This window comes from Lutjanus erythropterus, chromosome 7 (assembly GCF_056507025.1).
Source record: "Lutjanus erythropterus isolate fLutEry1 chromosome 7, fLutEry1.hap2, whole genome shotgun sequence".
In the NCBI taxonomy this organism is placed as follows: Eukaryota; Metazoa; Chordata; class Actinopteri; order Lutjaniformes; family Lutjanidae; genus Lutjanus; species Lutjanus erythropterus.
The window spans coordinates 17728663-17747451 of NC_139323.1; the positions used below are offsets into that span (position 1 = coordinate 17728663).

An 18789-nucleotide genomic window follows, 5' to 3' on the forward strand; every position below is an offset into this window, starting at 1 on the left:
AATTTACGATAATAAAATCAGATATTCTTGCAAGAAGACATAAATTCAAGAACAAATAAATATAAATGTAATTAAAAAGGTTGCATGGTTTATTTGTGGAATTTTGCACAGATATGTTATCTTTGGTAGGATGTAGTGCCAAAGAATAATAACCAGAGTATCAAGAAGATTGTTTTGGTAAAGAAGTGTTAATTGGTCTGAAGTATTGATTATTGCTATGTATAAACAAATTCAAGTATTCTGAAGTTGTTGCTTGCTATTTTAGAAGTTACCTGGATAATAGAGCAACATGGACTCTGGTTTCTGGAAAGCGGGTTTCTGACTGTCAGACATTATATAAAACCAAAACTGACAAATCTTGCACTTTCCCATGAATAGTGGGGTATTTTTATTTTGCTTATATACATCATGTATCATGCACCTTTTGCAACAAACTCAATTGAGTTTTTTCTTTCTTTTTTTTTTTACGTGGCCTTATTATATTTTGATATAAATAGTTATCATATTGTGAAGTTGATCTCACTTTTAACAAAATAGATTCAAGTACTTTTTCTGAGAAGCTTACTTTCTCTGTAAGATAGCTTTTCTGTAGTTCAGCTTCTTCCACTGTGAAGTAATTAATAGCTGTAATTAAGTAATTAATTCTGTTGGTATGCTGTCAAATTAGCTTCCCCACCACTTGTGCTCAGGCATTAAAAAAAAAGGCAGTGAGTCAGTCAATGCAATACAACCAAAATGAAACTCAAAGTGCTTCACACAATACAAAAATTAATCCCACCCCACACACACCCAAAGCAATAACTGAGTAACTGATAGTAAAATAAGAACAGCATTCATTAAAAACAGGGGGGTGGACCGTGTGAGTTGGGAACATCTGGCCGGTGAGCAGACACACGGGTGAGTACCTGCTGCCTCCAGCAGGGGGCAGTGTGCACCAACATAAGGTTTCCTCAGCGTCTGCCTGCTGCTGTGTAAACTCGAGAAACTGATTTCTTCAAAGTGACTGGTGCAGATTTGTTGCTCCGTATAACGTACCAGTGTGCCTTAGATCGTTTGCGTTTCTAGTTCATGACATAATATTGCTGATTTCGGTGGACGTAGGACACTTTGTTCCGTTATCTGCTGCTGTGACAGTAGGAAGAATCACCCTCGACGTGGACGTGGTCAGTTGGCGTGTCTCGACTCGGAGTGACGGCTGTACAGTCCTATGATTCCTCCTAAACATTTTTACTGCACTGGCCCCTTTTCTAACAAACTATATCGCTAACTTTAGTTATATCGTGACCTATTTACACCTTCGTCGGAAAATTGAAGACAGCCGGGGTTCAAGATGTCTGTAGCGGGCTTGAAGAAGCAGTTTTATAAAGCCAGCCAGGTTTGCAAAACTTTTCTTTAAGCTAGCAACTGTCATGTATCGTTAGCAGCTAGCCTCATTTAGCATTGTTAGCTAGCGGTTTATAGTTGGCTAACTTAAGCGTAATAATACTTGTCGTTGTGACAACAGCAGGCTTATCTTAGGATCATTTTGTCTCAATATGTAGAAATACAACTGTTAATTTTATTTTAGTTGGCACTCTTGTGTTTTTTTTTTACAGCTAACTAGCGTTAAAGTTAATGAGCATCTATGGGAGGCATTTTCTTCCCAGGATGGCAAAGTCATGACCCGCCCTGCACTGAATCTGATTGGGTAGTACTTGTCGCAGGTTTAGGCATGAGGGACGTGATTGGTTCGGCGTAGGGTACGAATATCAAGGAAACCAATCAGAAGCACAGTGGGCCGGGGCATATCTTCACCATCCTGGTAGAAAAAAAATCGCCATTCGGACATGTTTTGCATTAACGTTAGTTTGAACTAAGTTTGGATCATGCTTAGTAGAGTTAACATGCTGTTAACAGTTTACAGGTAGCATTTTCATATTTTTTTGCTGTTAATTCAGTAGTGCACCATTTCAGATTCAGTAAACATCCTCTGGTAAACATTAGCTAGCTGTGTTTGCCTGAGGGACTCTCCGGGTGACTCAGAGTAAAGAAAAACAGCACATGAAAAAGTCCTGCAATATCAACAAAGAAAGGATTGACATATCTAAATGAACATATTTCGACCTCCTCAGAGACACCTTTTGCATGTGTGTGGCAGTGTAACCTGAACATCAGGTTTTAGTGCTTCTTTTGAGTGCAGACCCAGTTACCTATTTTCCAGCTGTGTTTTTTTGTTAGTTTTTTGTTTAGCGAGCCACATCAATATTTAGGGCACTTGAGTTGAGACATCTAACATGCCATTGCATAACAAAAGCCAGTGCCGTGCAATGGACATATAAAAGTCTAAGTCTTTTAGACCTTGATGTGAGTGTTTTTAATTTTGGCCAGCTCTCTTAGTCATGGGCGGGGACGATTAAAAGGATTTTTGAGTCTCTTTTTCTTCCAACCCCTGCTGATCTAAGCAGGAAAGACATTTGGTTTCTGCACCAGCTTCCTGTCAGGAACACAGTCAGATCCCTGTTGGGTTGGTTGTGAGGTAAAATAACAGTTTAGAAGCTGTCATGTCAGGACTGTTACTGTAATGGTAAAGGTGTTTGAGGTGTATTAAGTGGAGTAGTGCCCGAGAAACTGAGCCAAGGAGTGATGCAGAGGAGGTGGGGGAAGACTGTGCTTTCCCTTTATTTGACTGCAATGCAGCTGCTTTTCTTGCCAAAACTTTCTGAGAGTCAATAACACTTGACATAGCTCAGATTTTCTACACTGGAGGCATGCAGGAAGTTGGCTGTGGAAATGATTTCTGTGCTTTGTAGCTCCAACGTCCTCGTTGTTCTCTTTTACTGTCTGTCCGTCCTTGTTTTTTGAAAAACTCTCAATTTTGAAACCTGACATGTCAGACTTAATTACAGCGCAAACAAAATCACATTCATTGAAGTTCTAGGTGTGACAGCTGAAATAATAGTTAATCCTGTATGGAGATGGCAGATTTAGACAGTATCTAACAGGCTTTTTTATGAGTACAGTTATGTGTATGTGAAGGCCATCAAAAGGTTATGTAAGGGATAATGTGTCTTTATGCTTTTATGTGCTATGCTTGTAATGGGTGACACAGATGCAAAGAACCAGCTGACATGACGAAAATATCCAACAGATTTTATTTATTTATTTATTTTTTATTATTGATTAGACAAATAACACCAAGCTATATAAGCTTCACTGTTGCTGTCCTTACCTTGAGTTTAATGTTAGCATAAACAATGGCAAACAATCACCTGCAGAATGTGCAGTTTGGTTACCTGAAAACACCTACCAGCCAACCAGTTTCAAGAACTCATAGTAGCCATAGTGTAAATTCTGATATCCAGTGGTTATTTTTATGTCTTAAATTTGTAACATCAACGCTAAAAAGACAATCAATAGGTAGATGTAACTTGCAAGACACTGAGAACCACTGCATAATCCTTCTCAAAAGAGATGCACTTGGCAAGTATTGCACAATAGCTGGGATACACCTCAGGGGGCTGTGTTGATGCGACGGGTTGTTTAAGGCACTGATGAGACAATTTAGGAAGTCCAGTTGGAGAAAAAAATTAATACGTTTAAAGGTTTATTAGACGTCAAAACACAGCACAAATGTTTGTAATTGTCACAGATAGGAACTTTAAAAAGTTAGAACGCTGGTAACTACTCATCTTTTACCACGACTGAGAGGAAAACAGAAGAAATACTGTGTCCACATGACAAAATCATCCACCTGGAATCATGTGTGCTTGCAAGTATTGATTGGCCTTTACAGCACCTTGACATCAACTTACATTGCATTAAAAGCAGAGTCTGGTTCAACCTTCTTTGTATTGTTTTGTCAGAGCCCTCACAATTAGCACCCACGTTGCATCTATGAACCAGTCCAGTTGAAATGAGTGAGAGAGCTATGTATTTTCAAGCACGGCTGGAGTTTGTCTGAAACTGGTCTTACCGTTTCTGGCCTATCATGCTCATTATATTGTGTGTTAAGACACAGTTCAATCAGGAGAGATTAGTTAACGGTTGTTGATAATAAGTAGATTAAAGGTTGGTGCAGACTTCATCTTGCATTAAGCCCCACTTAATGAGAGTGATAATCAGTCTGCAATGTAAGTCCTGTATAAATCAGGGAAATTATTACTCTTAATCTAAATTGAACCATAATACAGGTGCTAGCGATGCTCGTGAAAGACTATGGTGATTGACCCCTGTCTGTATGAAAGATGATTAAAAAACTAATTGAATCGTCTTCATGTTTGAACTGACTAAGCTTTTACATCTGATCAAAATAATGCAATTTCCTCTTGAAATGTGGTTTGCACAGAAACTGAGGTGGTTCAGATCTCTCTTTTTATATCTGGCTTTGATCTCTAACCATACTGGCCTAGTTTTCTTGACACAATGTTGCATCTGTAAAACAAAATTTCGTTTTACCCTTTAATTCTGTGCTTGAAATAGTTTTATTACATAGGATGGCTTTAATAATAGCGTGTCAAATAGACAAGTGTGTCGTGTAAGAAAAGCAACCAAGCTGTTTTTTAACATGCTACTTTAGTAAACAATCTATATTAGGTGTCCACTTTCCCTCTTTCTCTTTGTACTCATTTGATATCCAGGCTTCTGTGTAAGTCAGCTTTCTGAGCTTTGCAATCTTCAGGTCAATTTAAGCCAAACAAGATCTTGGGCTTGGCTTTGTGATAATGCACTGGCATTTAACGAACCACTGGTAGCTTAAATACCCAGTTATTATGCTGAAAAGGCTACCTGTTATGGGCTGATCCCTCTGTGTAGCTCTCTGCATGTTTATACCAAAACTTCCAGATGATAACCTTGTGTGGATATTTTTGGGCTCTGTTCCTTTGAGCCTGTGTGCATGTAAATAGTAATGTTACTCTTGCACGAGAGCCCGATGGTTTCATTAGCAGAACAAACAATATGACAGTACTTAATGGCAAATAAATTACTCCCAAAATTCACTTTTCTACTTAATACAATGAGAAAAGACTAAAATCTAAAGTTTAGTGACTTACTACAAAAACAATTCTTCTTATCCTCTAGAAAAGTATAGAGTGCAGAGAAATATAAAATGGCAAAACTTAAGTAATGCAGACAGCAATCTTTTCTCGAAGATGAAGAATCAACTGCGGAGTAGGCTGAGAGTTGAGGCTGTCTTTACTTATGACCTGAATCCCTCTAGGCCCCCTGTCATGTGCTTTCTGCATACAGCAGAGATTCTGTAGTATGATTTGAAGATCCCAGATTGTGCAGCAAAAGTCTGTCTGCTGCTGTGAAGGGGAAAAGTTAGAGCATTGAGTATGTCTTTTGTTTTTTGTTTGGGAAGCCATATTAAATCTGCTTTCTTTAAAGCTCTAATGTCAAACTCTGTGACTACGAATCAACGGCATTGTTCACTCACCCACCTGATATTCTTTGAAGAGGCATTTTCCTCTGAAACAAAAAGTCTCGTTTATTCCCGTAATCACAATATGGTCACCAACGGTAGTTTGAGTCATGCAGGCAATGACTCAAACTGCTGTCACAGATGAGCGACTTTGACGGAGGAAGGAAACTGTTCAGACTTTTAAAGTCCCATGAGACAAATTGAGATTTCTAAAATTGGGCTATTTGAATAAAATTTCACTTGACTTGAAAGATATATTAAGCTCTTATCCAAACTATTGTTTATAGAGATACACTAAGTGCAGTTTTCTTGGCTGATTACAGTTGTCATAGTGTAACCTGCCAAATCTGATTTTGGCCAATTCCAGTTTTCTTTCTCTCTCAGAACTATAACTGATGGCATCCACAAGCAGAGTCTGCTGGCTTGTGGCTACCTCTGCGCTCTCACCAGCTTTACTTTTAGCCGCTTTGCTCTTGCTAACTTCCTCAACTTGGGCATGTTCAGGGGTTGTTTTTTTTTTTTTTTTAGTGTCTGGTTAGGTTTGTTGTTTCACCACAGCTTACTTTGCCTTATATGTAGTGCACATTGAGAGCTTTGTGTCATTTTCTCTCACAGTGAAGAACTTCCAGTGCTGACGAAATGCTAGCATGTGCGCGTGTGTTGATGTGAAGTTACTGTCTGTGTTGCTATGCGCATAACATAGAGGGCTGGGTGATTAGATTACATTACTTTACTGTAATGCAGCCTTTAAAACTAGGAAAAGACAACATTTATGCTATTTCACGATATAATATCTAATATGTAAGAATATATGTAGTCCAAATCACATATCGTCATATTGATATAATATCAATATGTTGCCCAGCCTTATCTGACTCTGATTGGCCAGACACTGGTCATGGTCAGTCAAGCTGAAAACCATCCAAATCTGGTCACAAGCTGATCGATCAGTGAATCTGTAATTGTATGTCTAATAAACCAGTTCAGAGTGGCACACCACCTGAAAAGATCATGTGGCCAATTTGTAAAGTTGTCAGAACCATTGAGCTAAATTATCCATGCCTACTGTATAAAGTACAGGCCAGGTCCTACAGATATACAGTTGTCTAAAAGCTAATCATTTCTAACTGTGGATGGAGTCACTCATGTTGCTCACATTCACATTGTGGTATTTTAGGAAAATAATAATGTCATCACAAAGTCTTCAGGAACATTTGTATTATAGAGAGTAAAATTTAAATCTTACAAATGCACTTCTAAAAGATTTATTCCTTTCTCAGGGCCTCACCTGCAGTGTTTCATTAACTGTCCAGAGAGTGTGAAATGCTCTCCTTGTTAATACTGGTGGGTGAAATACTTAAACATTAACATCAGAGCTGTTAGATCTTCCCTCAGGGTTGTTACAACTTCCCTCAAACCTTAGCTTCATTACATCGTGGTGTGACACAAACTTTATTGCTACAAAACTATTGTGAGTAAACTGACTGGAATTAAAGTAAAACACAAGGTAGTTAATGCGGTTTGCTTTTGTCTTTGCAGAATAATGAGTCTATAAGTTACCCTGAACCCAGGCACTGTTGTTGCACGCCATTTTCATTATCTTACCAGCGGTGATTGAAGTTGTGTTTTTTGCCCGTTCATTCCACTTGGAGGAACTTGGATATAGAGCCATGCAGCTCATGGACACAGCAGTCAGGGTTTTAACTATCTTGAAGTCATAGCAGTACTGACTCATTATAAGGCAGAGTAACCGTTATTTTCCAGTTCTCTGTGACTGTCCTATGCCTCTGAAAAAGCACAAGCCATGCTCCCAATTTAAGTAATTAGCCAAGAAGGATGTACAAAAATACTTGCACCGTATATGCACAGGAAAGGAACTGTTTTCCATTTTGTCTGTGGCCTAAAACCCTTGCTGCGAGATCTCACTTGGAAATTCATATGCTTTCAATCAACATGTTTTAGTCTACTTAAGTTGTAGCATATTGTCTTTATTGAAATAAAAGTGATGGTTTTATCTGGTCCAACATTTTTTCATCCTGCAAAGTGTAAACAAAAAGGATTGCGTAAAACTGTGTTGGTGTTCTTTGTGTGATTTCTATACACCAAAAGATCTCTACACTGTTATCTGTTATTTTGAATTCAAATTTTGTTATTTGTACAACACTGGACATACAATATGCAGTGTTCCATACATATATTTTGCTAAGAGAAATGTTCATTACAGGCTGGCATTTGTGTGAATAAGAGATGAGCTTCAGCTTGTTCCCCACTCAAATCAAAACCGTGTGAGCAACATTAATTAATCTGCACTCTTTGCCCTGTGTCTCCCTCTCTTTCTGTCTCTCTGTCTCTCCCTCTAGATGGTTAGTGAGAAAGTTGGAGGAGCTGAAGGAACTAAACTAGATGATGACTTCAGAGACTTGGAACGGGTAAGAGAGGCACTTTTCTGTGGTCAACATCTTTGGCCAAAGCTGTAGGCCTGGCTGGTTTAATACACAGTATACAAACAAAGCCTGTGAGATTTCCGGTGCTGATGTTTACACCTCATTTAAAGTATTGCATCATCCTCTGTTGGTTTAGAAAAAAAATCTGACCTCAAAGTTTATGAAACCACTCAAAGCTGTGTGGATGACATCAAAAACTAATTGCTGTTAGGTTTACATTAAGGCTGTGTATTGGCAAGAATCTGGTGATATGATACTCATCACAATACCAATGTTAAGATTGAATATATTACGATCATGTTGTGCTGTTTTTGTGTCTAATTTTCTAAAAAAAATCTCATAGTATAAAGAACACACTTGCATTTCTTCACAGTGTCACAATACAGTATTTTTGAGAATTGATACAGTATCACAAAATGTAATATCACAATACACAATACACCTCTAGTTTACATTGGATTCAAAACGTTAAGTCTGTTAATCATTTAGTTGAGAGATAGAAAACCAATCAGCAACATTTTGGTCATTTATAACCCTTAATAATTGTCATTTCCTAAGCAAAAAATCCAAAATTCATTGTTTCCAGTCTCTCAAACGTGAATCTTTGCTAGTTTTCTAATATGATAGTCAATTTAATGTCTTTTTTGAACAAAACAGCTATTTGTAAAGGTCGTGTTGGGCTCTGGGAAAACATGATTCATTATTTTCTGACTTGTTAAAGACCAATCATTCAAGTAAGTTTACATTTTTGTTTTTGTGTGTCATCAACAATATGAATGTTGCTGCATGCTTTGGATGGTCCCATTTCCTGAGTTGGAAAGTTGTTCTTCCGGCTTCGGTGTGCAAATGAGCTTTTGAGTTATAATGTGGAAACAACATGGATGGTGCAAAGGGTAGGGTAGGGTTGTTTTTGTTGGCGCATCAGAGTGATGGGTTGGCTGAGATTAGTAGGTTGAATCATTTTGAAGATTTATTACAAAGTGATTTTGTCCTGGACTTGTTGCTGCACCAGAAACATTACATGCCCTAAAACAACTAAAATATTGCTTTACCTGACTTGTTATCAAGGTAAATGCTAATTAATAACTTAACTAACTTAACTCTAACTAATCTAGGTCACACTTAATTGAACAGCAACCAATGTTACAACCTAATACTATATTACAAATTACATATGAGCAAAGAAATTGATATGCAGTACATGAATTAACAAAAAGTTACTAATCGAACATTTACTTTTGTCCACCATGTTCCTGCATGTAAGATGTCAACAAACAGCAACTCTGCAAAATCTTGTAACAGCATTTTTGCTGACAATGTTTCCACAGAGGAACTAATTTGTCCAATTATTTCGACACTACGTGAAAGCAGGATAAATCTACTATAGAGGAGGTACTTTGAGTGAAATAAGAAATCATTCAGCTTACATGCTTAAGTCAAACCGGAGGGGTTTCACTATAATATAAATAGAAAACTTGATGTGAATGAAAATAACTTGATTCTTAATCTTCTAAACTAAAAACTAAAACTACTTAAACTGTGTACAAACTGAACACTCAGATGCAAGCAACAGAGACAAAATGTTTAACACCTAACCTCCTTTGTGTGTCACTATTTAATTTTAGTACTATGATCACAGTAGCTCTGCTGTACATTTGTGATGTGTTTGTGTGTTTGCTGTGTTTTGTAGAAGGTAGATGTGACCAGTAAAGCAGTAGTGGAGGTAATCTCCAAAACATCAGAGTACCTTCAGCCAAACCCAGGTGAGAAGAAAACCTGTTGTCACGCGTTTATTTAAACTGTGTGAACCATTTGATGAAATCAGTTTCTTAATTCCTCTCTGCAGCATCACGGGCCAAACTGTCCATGTTGAATACCATGTCTAAGATCCGAGGTCAGGTGAAGAATCCAGGCTACCCTCAGGCCGAGGGGCTGCTAGGGGAGTGTATGGGCAAGTATGGACGAGAACTTGGAGAGGACACTAATTTTGGTAAGATGGTGTTTTTGTAATCTGGTTTGGGAGAGTAAATTCCTGACGGGGAATGTTGGGGTTTGTTATTTTGGGTTATTGGGTGTACCTGTTGTATACTGATAGGTTGTACCCAAACTGTTTGCACTGCTTATAAAATGCTTTTTTGACTATTTTAAGTACTGAGTGTGTGTGGTTTTGTTAGATACGATCTGTTTACTTGATGTGTGGTCTGATGGTGTAACTCTGTGGTGCTATACTATCAATCTAATGTCACCGGGCTATTAATCTGCATCTGTGTGTCTCAGGCGGAGCGCTAGTAGACGTTGGAGAGGCCATGAAGAGATTGGCAGAAGTCAAAGACTCTCTAGATATTGATGTCAAACAGAACTTCATTGATCCATTGCAAGGGCTCTGCGACAAGGACCTCAGAGAGATACAGGTACACGGACATGCTCTTTTACAGCAGGGAAATAAACAGTGTGTCAGTTTACTGGTCAGTCTCTCTTATTGTGCAGCATTGAAAGAAAAACAGTCAAACCCACCATCACAATATCTTCTCTTACTTTACTAACTGTGGCTCTTACCACCTCAGCACCACCTGAAGAAGCTGGAGGGCCGTCGCCTGGATTACGATTACAAGAAAAAGCGTCAAGGCAAGATCCCAGATGAAGAGGTTCGACAGGCCCTGGAGAAGTTTCATGAGTCAAAAGAAGTGGCCGAGACAAGCATGTACAACCTGCTGGAGACTGATGTGAGGACTGATTTATTGCTGTTCTGTGTCTGGTGTTGGTGTTTGTCCTCTGAAGCAACACTTTAATCCAAATCCTGCCACAGCTCAGTCCATCAGTATATTTAAAAGTCAGAGGTTTTTATCTTATCCCTTTCCCCACTTATTAACATATATTCTAATGGGTGACAGCTAGTCATACTTTTATCCACAATGAATATAGTCAAAGAACGTCATTTATATTCCTCAAATATATAATTCTGATATTTCAACCTCTGCTTTCTTGTGATACACATTACCTCCACTGTATTGTGTGACATCTTATCAGCTGTCCCCCTTGACTCAGTTTCACTTTTGCATTGGTAGGCTGCTGCTGTCCAACACACACCCACAGGACAAACATACACCAATACTTACACCTGTAAAGAGTAATGAAACACACCCATTCAGCACAATGACGCTCACACCGGAGATAAACAGTTATAACATTTTATCACTATTTGGATTGAAGAATTAGGGCATTTGTTTGCCCCGTACATAACAGCAGGTGTGTACACCTGTGGGTGAGGACAGCAAAACTGCTTTTTGTGTGCATGTAGGTCTAATTGTTTTGTGTTTACAGCATTTGAGGTTTTAGTCTTAATTTTGTGGACTGGTTAACCGTGTGAATGTGACTAGTGTTACCTTGAGGAATTTGTCTGTTAATAATTGCCTGTTATCTCTCTTTTACACTGTTCTGTGTGGCTATTTAAATAACTATGTATTGACAATTTGAGTGTGAAAGAACATTGTTGATCTTGGAACCTAGAAATGATTTTAACTTAAGGTCTAGGGCTGCGCTGAATAGCTCAAAGCTTCAAAGCTTCAGTCATGACATTGACATTCAAAGTCTAAATCGACATTTGAATGCTGCACAGCATGAATATTAGTGTAGTGACAAGTATTACAAGTTGGATTGACTTTAAATGTTTCAGAATTGTGTGATCCATATATTTGCAGTAACTCCAGAGCATTGTAAACTCAAAATGTTTCGAAAAAGAAAGTAATCATTTAAAAAATGTTTTTTATCTTATCTTTTTTCACTGTGGTGAACAAAAACTTTTCTTCTCTTCTTTGTTTCACACAAAGGGAGGCAAGCACTTGGGGCGATCTAACAGCTCCATAAATTACATTAATGTTGATGAAAGTGATGAGTTATGCTCATTCAAGAAAGTTAATCAATAAAACACTTTTTTAGGGTAAAAACAAAAAGTCTGATGACAGTAGAAGTTACAGTAGAAGTTTTAAATATAAAAAAAAAATACGGAACTGTTTATCCATTATACTGACAAATACAGTAATTTAAGCAAAGGGGAACTGATTATCTGCGTGTGTGTGTGTGTGTGTGTGTGTGTGTGTGTGTGTGTGTGTGTGTGTGTGTGTGTGTGTGTGTGTGTGTGTGTCTGTAGATCGAGCAGGTGAGCCAGCTCTCGTCTCTGGTGGAGTCCCAGCTGCAGTACCACAGACAGGCTGTGCAGGTGCTGGAGGAGCTTTCTGATAAACTCAGAGACAGGTGCAGTAATGAAACCTGACACACACAAATACCAACATACTGTGTAGTGCGTCTGACTGTGCAGCTTTCTGCTCAGAGCCGTTCATGTCGGGTTCTGCCTCAGTCACGTTAAACTTCAAACATAATTTTGTATTTACTGTGAAGATTTGGTAATGTAGAATTTGAAACCACGTGTTTCTTTTTTTTTTCTTTTTTAAAGGATGAATGATGCTCAGAGTCGACCAAGACGTGAATACACACCTAAACCCAAACCTATCTTTGACTTCGGAGATGACAACCATTCAAATGGCGGCTATTCAACCTCAATGGCCATGCCGCCTTCACGCAACTCAGGTAAGAAACAGCTGAATGTCTTTAAAAACAAATTTTTGAATATTTGTTGTTGAGGATCAACATGTTATAATTTTTAGAGAAACACTTGAGTGAAGTAAACTTGATGTAACTATTAATGTCAAAATGATGAAGTGGTTGACACCAAAGAACAGATGAGGTCTTGAGAAAACAACCAACAAAATAAATATAATCTCTTTGGGACATTATTTTTTATTCATCCTCATAATCATGTCACTTCTCAAAGCCACACAAGATATGTGTAGAAAAGAGCTGTTTTGCCAGAGTTCTCAACAACAACAAAACATCCAGCTGTTTCTACACACACAGAAGATGGACTAAGCCAAAGTAGCGTGTCTACATTAAACAGCCTCGACATTCCCAACATTATTGCTCAAGACCTGCAACCAATCAGGACCACAGAGCAGAAATATGTGAAACAAATTCAGTCTTTTTTTTTTTTCTGTAGTGTGATTGATGCGTCATAAATCGTGGCATGCATTCAGCGTTTGATTCGAATGCACTCATTTGTTGACCATGAGAAAATGGACGTCTGTTTCTGTGTGTGGGAAGAGGTGTGTGTGTGTGAGAGTGTGTGTCCTGCCCTGTCATCTTGCTGGCCTTTCTCCAACTGACCTTGTTCCTCTTTCCTGTGACATCATCAGAGCCGTCTTTTCAGTTGGCCAGATTGTCCTTTCGGAAACCCAGATTGTGTGAGTCACAGATAGCGTGGGGACATTTTTCATTCTCGGTTTTTGTGGTGTTGAAACAGTGCAGTGTGCTTACCCAGCTTCTGGTGTGAAATGTAGGAAGCAGCATACAAGTTGCTTCTCACAGGTTCAACACGTCATCAGAGGTTTATGATGCATGGCTAGTTTAACCGCATGTATATGGTTTTTATGTGAAATCCACATCCTGTCCTCTACATGCTGCAGCCTGACTTACTAAACCAACCACTGGCTCAGTTATTTATCATGTCCTGAAAGAACGGACAGGATAAGTGACAAACTTCCAAACTACCTTTATTGTTACAAAATGCTATAATATTAAATATTACTGCTGCTATGAAGTTATGAAGCTAGTATTTTGGTTAATGTCAGGATTATTAACCAACATGCAGAGAACAAGCAGCTGGTGCTACTATTATGATAAGATATGATATTGATTATTATTTGTGTTTTTTTTGTTATTTATTCCCCTTTTGTGCCAGGGAAAGAAAGAAATTTTCAGTAGAAATAAACATGGCACATGTTGTCTGCTGTCATGATAACATAGTTGTTTCCAGCCTGTGGCTTCCTCTCTGGGTTTTAGGGTTGGGTGATTTTACAAACTGCCCACACACACACACACACACACACACACACACACACACACACAACTCCTCCCATCCTCCATAGTTTCAGCTGGGAGACGTGATAGATGTGTGCATGTGTATGCTGCGTACATTCTTTACGTCCAATAAAAAAATAAACTCACAATGTGCCAAGAAATAAAACACTCTTGCAGCTATTCTCCTTTTAAAAAATACAGCCATATACCTTCTGAATCCTTTTACCAAACTAAGAAGAACTTCCTCATTAACTCATAGTAAAACACACTTCATTCAAACTTGACAGAAAAACAGTGTAGAACTCACCAAATTGTCTTTGTTAGTCTTTTCATTGTTTCAGCAATGACCAGCTGTGGTTTGGTCAAAAAACATCCTTAATTCACCATTTTAATGTGAAAATAGTCTGGCTCTACAGGCTGGTTATCTCCCACTCCTCCTCGGGCTCAGTGCACTTGTCCTCTGGCTGATTTGATTTGTACAGTACGGCTGGATGAGAGCACGTCACTGAGCAATGACTCTGAAGAACATTAAATTAACTGAATAAAATGACAAATATTGCCCAAAAAAAACAACCTGATAGATTTGTCCACTTGCGCAACCCTACTGGGTAACATTAGCTACTGTTGTCCGAGTCCAGCGGTAAATAACCAACACAACATTTACTGAGTACAAACTTGATGCGACAGAACACACAAAAATTGGCCACTGCTGTTGGTGAGTGTGATCTTATTTGCATTAAATTCAATTCTTTCCTTACTTTTTTACCTTGTCGTAATAACTGGTTATGGCCAGTTGCCATTTTATCTTCAAAGTGACTGAATCACCGTCACTAACACTGGTGGAAAGGTTGCTCCTGTTTGGTTACACGCTAATTGGCAGTATTTGTAAGTTTATCAAACTACTCATCAGACTTCTTTTAAAGAGAGAACTTTCCACTAATTGTGATTTATTCTTTATAACGTACTGTGTTTGTAGTTGTCATTAATTTGCTTCAGAGTTGTTTCTATTCAACGTGATTTTTTCCCCCCTGTAAATTGATACTGTATGGAGTAAAACACAGAGAATGACTGAGCCAAGCCTTCCCCGTCTCGAGCCTGCGCAGCAGTCTGTGGGGTAAACTTGATACAATGAGAAAATTGTTAGGAGACAAAAAAGCCTAGTTTGTCTGTGTGTGGAGCCCCACTCTCCTCTGCTGATCTTGTGAGGTCACAGAGTGAGGGATGGATGGATGGAGGAAACAATACAGAAACATGGCGTCGTAGGATATTGTGGTTTTTGGGCACTATTGAGCTTGTTTGTAATGCTGTGTTGAAGTTATTCTAACATATATAAATAAGTATGAGCTACTGTAGATTTCATGTTTAAAATGTGCAGTGTGACCTTTTCCTTAAACTTGCACTGTTGTGGCTCCTCATTATGACTGAGAGCGTCTTCATACTTTTCCTTCATCTTCCTCATTCTTTCTCTTCCTGTGTGTTTGTCAGCCCCGGAGCAGCCGAGCTGTAAGGCGCTGTATGACTTCGAACCAGAGAACGAGGGCGAGTTGGGCTTCCGCGAGGGTGACATCATCACTCTGACCAATCAGATCGACGAGAACTGGTACGAGGGGATGCTGAACGGGCAGTCGGGATTCTTCCCTCTCAACTACGTCGAGGTCCTTGTTCCGCTGCCACACTAATGTAAAGAAAGAGAGCTGAGGAGGAGACTGACGGAGGAGAAGGCGGAGGAGTAGAATTAGTAGAGAGGGAGGAAAGTGAAGCCAAGGGATGGTCCACAGAATATTCATTTTCACCTTCAGCTCCAGCGTCATCATCATCACCACCGACAAGCACTTTTTGTCATCTGGAGTTCTGGAGAAGATGGTCACATTTCACAGTCCAGACCAGAATATCAACCTGTTCCACCCAAAGGTAAAAGGATCTAAGATGGACTCAAAATGTCATCGCTCGTTATCTGGCAGTCAGAAACATTTCTTGAGGACTAACTAGTGACACATTTTTAAGCAATATTTTTCTTTAACCACAAATTACTGATATATAAAGACAATTCGTATTAAATCTGGTGATCATGGTGACTGGGGCGACGCGTTCATATCATCGCAGTCTGGTTAAAACTCAGGTTGGTCACCATTTCACAGTCAGTTTTCAGACTGAAGAGGCCAACTCAAACCTCACAGTAAACGTTATGTGACTGAATATTATCCTCATTTCCAAACTGAAACCTTGTTTGTGCCCCTTCAGTTTAAGACTGGAGCTCGTCTCTTGATGCCACCTGCTGGCAAGACTGAGAATGACTTTTGCCCAAACTAAAATGGAACTACACTCGATTACAAATGTAGTTTAACTGGTTGTATCCGTAACACTTTATTTGATTGGGGCATGCATGAGGCTGTAATTATACTATCATAAACATGTCATGACAAGAAGTAGCCTTGATGAATATTTATGACTCTTGTCATCAAGTGTCATGCAGCCAGTTGTCATTTTCATATTTATGACAGGGGTTATGACAGTCTCAGGCACACTCCTTCAAATAAAGTGTTACTTTTGTATCTAAAAAGAAAAAAGAATTATGATTTTTTTTTTTTTTTAAATGAGGAACATGAGCCTCAGATCTGTGATTTAGACCATTTTCAGGTTCTGGCCTATTTGTAACGCTCTTTTTAAAGATCTGCATCTAAGCTGTGCATTGATAAACGCTTCAGAGGACAGCAGGTCTGATACAGTGGTTTCCTTTATTTTGTTTCAGTATTTGATTTTTGTTAGTCTCAACCTACTACAGTAGTTGTAAAAGTAGAACTGCTTACTGAATATGTGAGAAAACGTTGTAATTGCACCTTGGTCCACAAATGAGATTGACGTGTGTGTGTGTGTGTGTGACAGACTTAACTCCACCAGTGCACACAGACAGACCCCAAAGTTAAATGCAGACGTTGCACCTTTTTGTCATGTATGGCCGGCGTGTGTTTGTTTGTGTAGATAGTGAATGATTAGTTTCTTAGTTGGTTGTCTGCTAGTCTGTTCAATAGAGGAGACAGAGCCAAAAAGTTTATAAAATGCAATAGAAACATATCGCTTGCTGCAAACTATTCCGTAACACAGCCATATATTCATTTAGTTTTGGGTCTGTTTGTCTCAGCATGTTCAGCCTTTTCCTCTATTCGGTCTTTGTGACTCCCGTTTTAGGCGCCTGTAAACTCCATGCAGTGCCTGAATAGACGACGCTGCTGGCAGCGACTCAGTCTTTCATATATTTCCGTAACTGTTCCGCTGTTTCTGTCTGTCTTTGAGAATGTGAAACTCATCTGTGCTTTGAAACTTCTTCTTCTGACCCTGTGATTCTGATAATTCACATCAGCTTTGATTTGATTTATTTGTTAGTACATTTGGGCTGATGTTAATCTATTCAGACAAGGCTGGTTTCTTGTTCAGGATTTAGTCCACACCTACAAATGGAGTCCAACATACACTGCACGGTATGAGGGAAAGACCTGGAGTGAAAGGGAAAACATCAAGGGAAAAAATTAGTGTAAGCTGTTGTCAATTTTGACTCATTTGGAGAACTTTTGTTACCAAACATGAATCCTTACCCAACAATATCATCAGTCACGCTGATTTGAATTGTTTGGGGGGGGGGAAATGTAATTGTGAGTGCTCTTTCACTGTATCTTTCTTCCCCTCTTCTTATGTGTGTTTGTCCATCACTCCAAACTTTTCCCCCACTCTTGAGTTGTCAGTCCTTGTCTAATATGTTTACATGTCTGATCTTACTACATTTCAATGCTTGTATCAAGTTCAGGGCAAAGTTTAAGGACTGTAGGAGGTGCTGTCTGGATCACACTGTTATTAAAAAAAAAAAAGTCCTTGACAGCTTTGTTTTAGTGCCTTTGGAGAAGAAAGGAGTAAAAAAAAAACTGCAACTAATACAGCAACCAAAACCTAACCTAGCTACTTAAGAGAATGGTCAAGAATTTCTTTTCTATTTTTGGTTTATATTTTTAGCCATTGGCACTTTTCCTGTGTAAAGATGAGAAATGCATGTGTGTGCACATTTCTGCACATTTCTGACACTACAGGCAGTTTCCCATACATGTGTTGTGTAGACTAATGTGAGGTTTGTCAGCAGAACACCAGTGGAAACTGTCTTTTATATGTAGATTTTAATCCATGTTTGAAAAAAATGTCCCACTGATTTCTTTTTTAAAGGGCTATGTATTTGTTTAATCAGTCTTAAATGCTCCTTTGGACAGCAGTAAATCATTCTGGCTCTGTATAGTATTATTTTTTTATATACAAGACCTTAAAACATTGAAATTAATCTTTGCATGTAGTCCTATATTACACCTTGTAAATGTATGTCTTAGATTTAAGTTGCCTTTTTACTGTTGGTATGAGAACAGAATTTAACCGCAATATTTTGTCTTTTATTATCAAAGTATTTGTATGTGCTTCTTTCTTGTCCCCCCACCTCCCCCTTCTTACAATAAATAAAAAAAGAAAAATATGTTGTTGTTGCCTTTGATCAGTATCAGGGTCTCCTGACATCAAATGTTGGCTGCTTTATAAAATTGTATTTATAATATTATGTTAATAACAAAATGAAAACAATAAAAAAAACTATACAAGTTCACTTAAGACATTCTCAAAAAAAAAAATATATATATATACACACAGTGGTGGCCAAAATTATTAGAACACCTGACAGATCTGAAAATATTGACCTCCTTTTGCCTCCAAAACATGTTTTCATTTCAAAATTTTCATGAAACATGCAGATGGCTGCTCTGGGCACAACAAGCTTCAGATTAAGTGAGTCCTGCTGTTTTTTGTTTTTTTTTTATCCACTTTTAACTTTAATATTTGGTATGTCCACCTTTTGCAGCAATTACAGCAGCACATCTCTCTGGTATAGTGTCAATATATTTCCTGAGAACTTCAACACTAATGTTATCCCATGTCTTCTGCAACTCAAGCCAAAGGTTTTCCTTTTAATGTACAATAGATCTGTCCAGTTTATTTTCCAACTCGCCCCAA

The 18789-nt window shown here is 38.5% G+C and overlaps 1 protein-coding gene across 1 annotated transcript; it reads left to right on the forward strand.

Moving 5' to 3' along the window:
* The first annotated feature begins 954 nt into the window (after window positions 1-954).
* sh3gl1b (SH3-domain GRB2-like 1b) lies at window positions 955-17389 on the forward strand. Its single transcript, XM_084722987.1, has 9 exons — window positions 955-1375; window positions 7762-7830; window positions 9536-9608; window positions 9692-9835; window positions 10123-10256; window positions 10410-10568; window positions 11993-12096; window positions 12296-12429; window positions 15241-17389. Exons 1-9 carry the CDS (start codon window positions 1331-1333, stop codon window positions 15432-15434), a joined length of 1056 nt encoding a protein of 351 aa, XP_084579113.1. The 5' UTR covers window positions 955-1330; the 3' UTR covers window positions 15435-17389.
* Window positions 17390-18789: the final 1400 nt, after the last annotated feature.

Bases quoted from the DNA above. Each gene is read 5' to 3' on its own strand.
- sh3gl1b (XM_084722987.1), top strand. From the start codon at position 1,331: ATGTCTGTAGCGGGCTTGAAGAAGCAGTTTTATAAAGCCAGCCAG. The intron at 1,376-7,761 runs GTTTGCAAAACT...CTCTCCCTCTAG, and splicing joins AGTTTTATAAAGCCAGCCAG to ATGGTTAGTGAGAAAGTTGG. The intron at 10,257-10,409 runs GTACACGGACAT...TTACCACCTCAG, and splicing joins AGGACCTCAGAGAGATACAG to CACCACCTGAAGAAGCTGGA.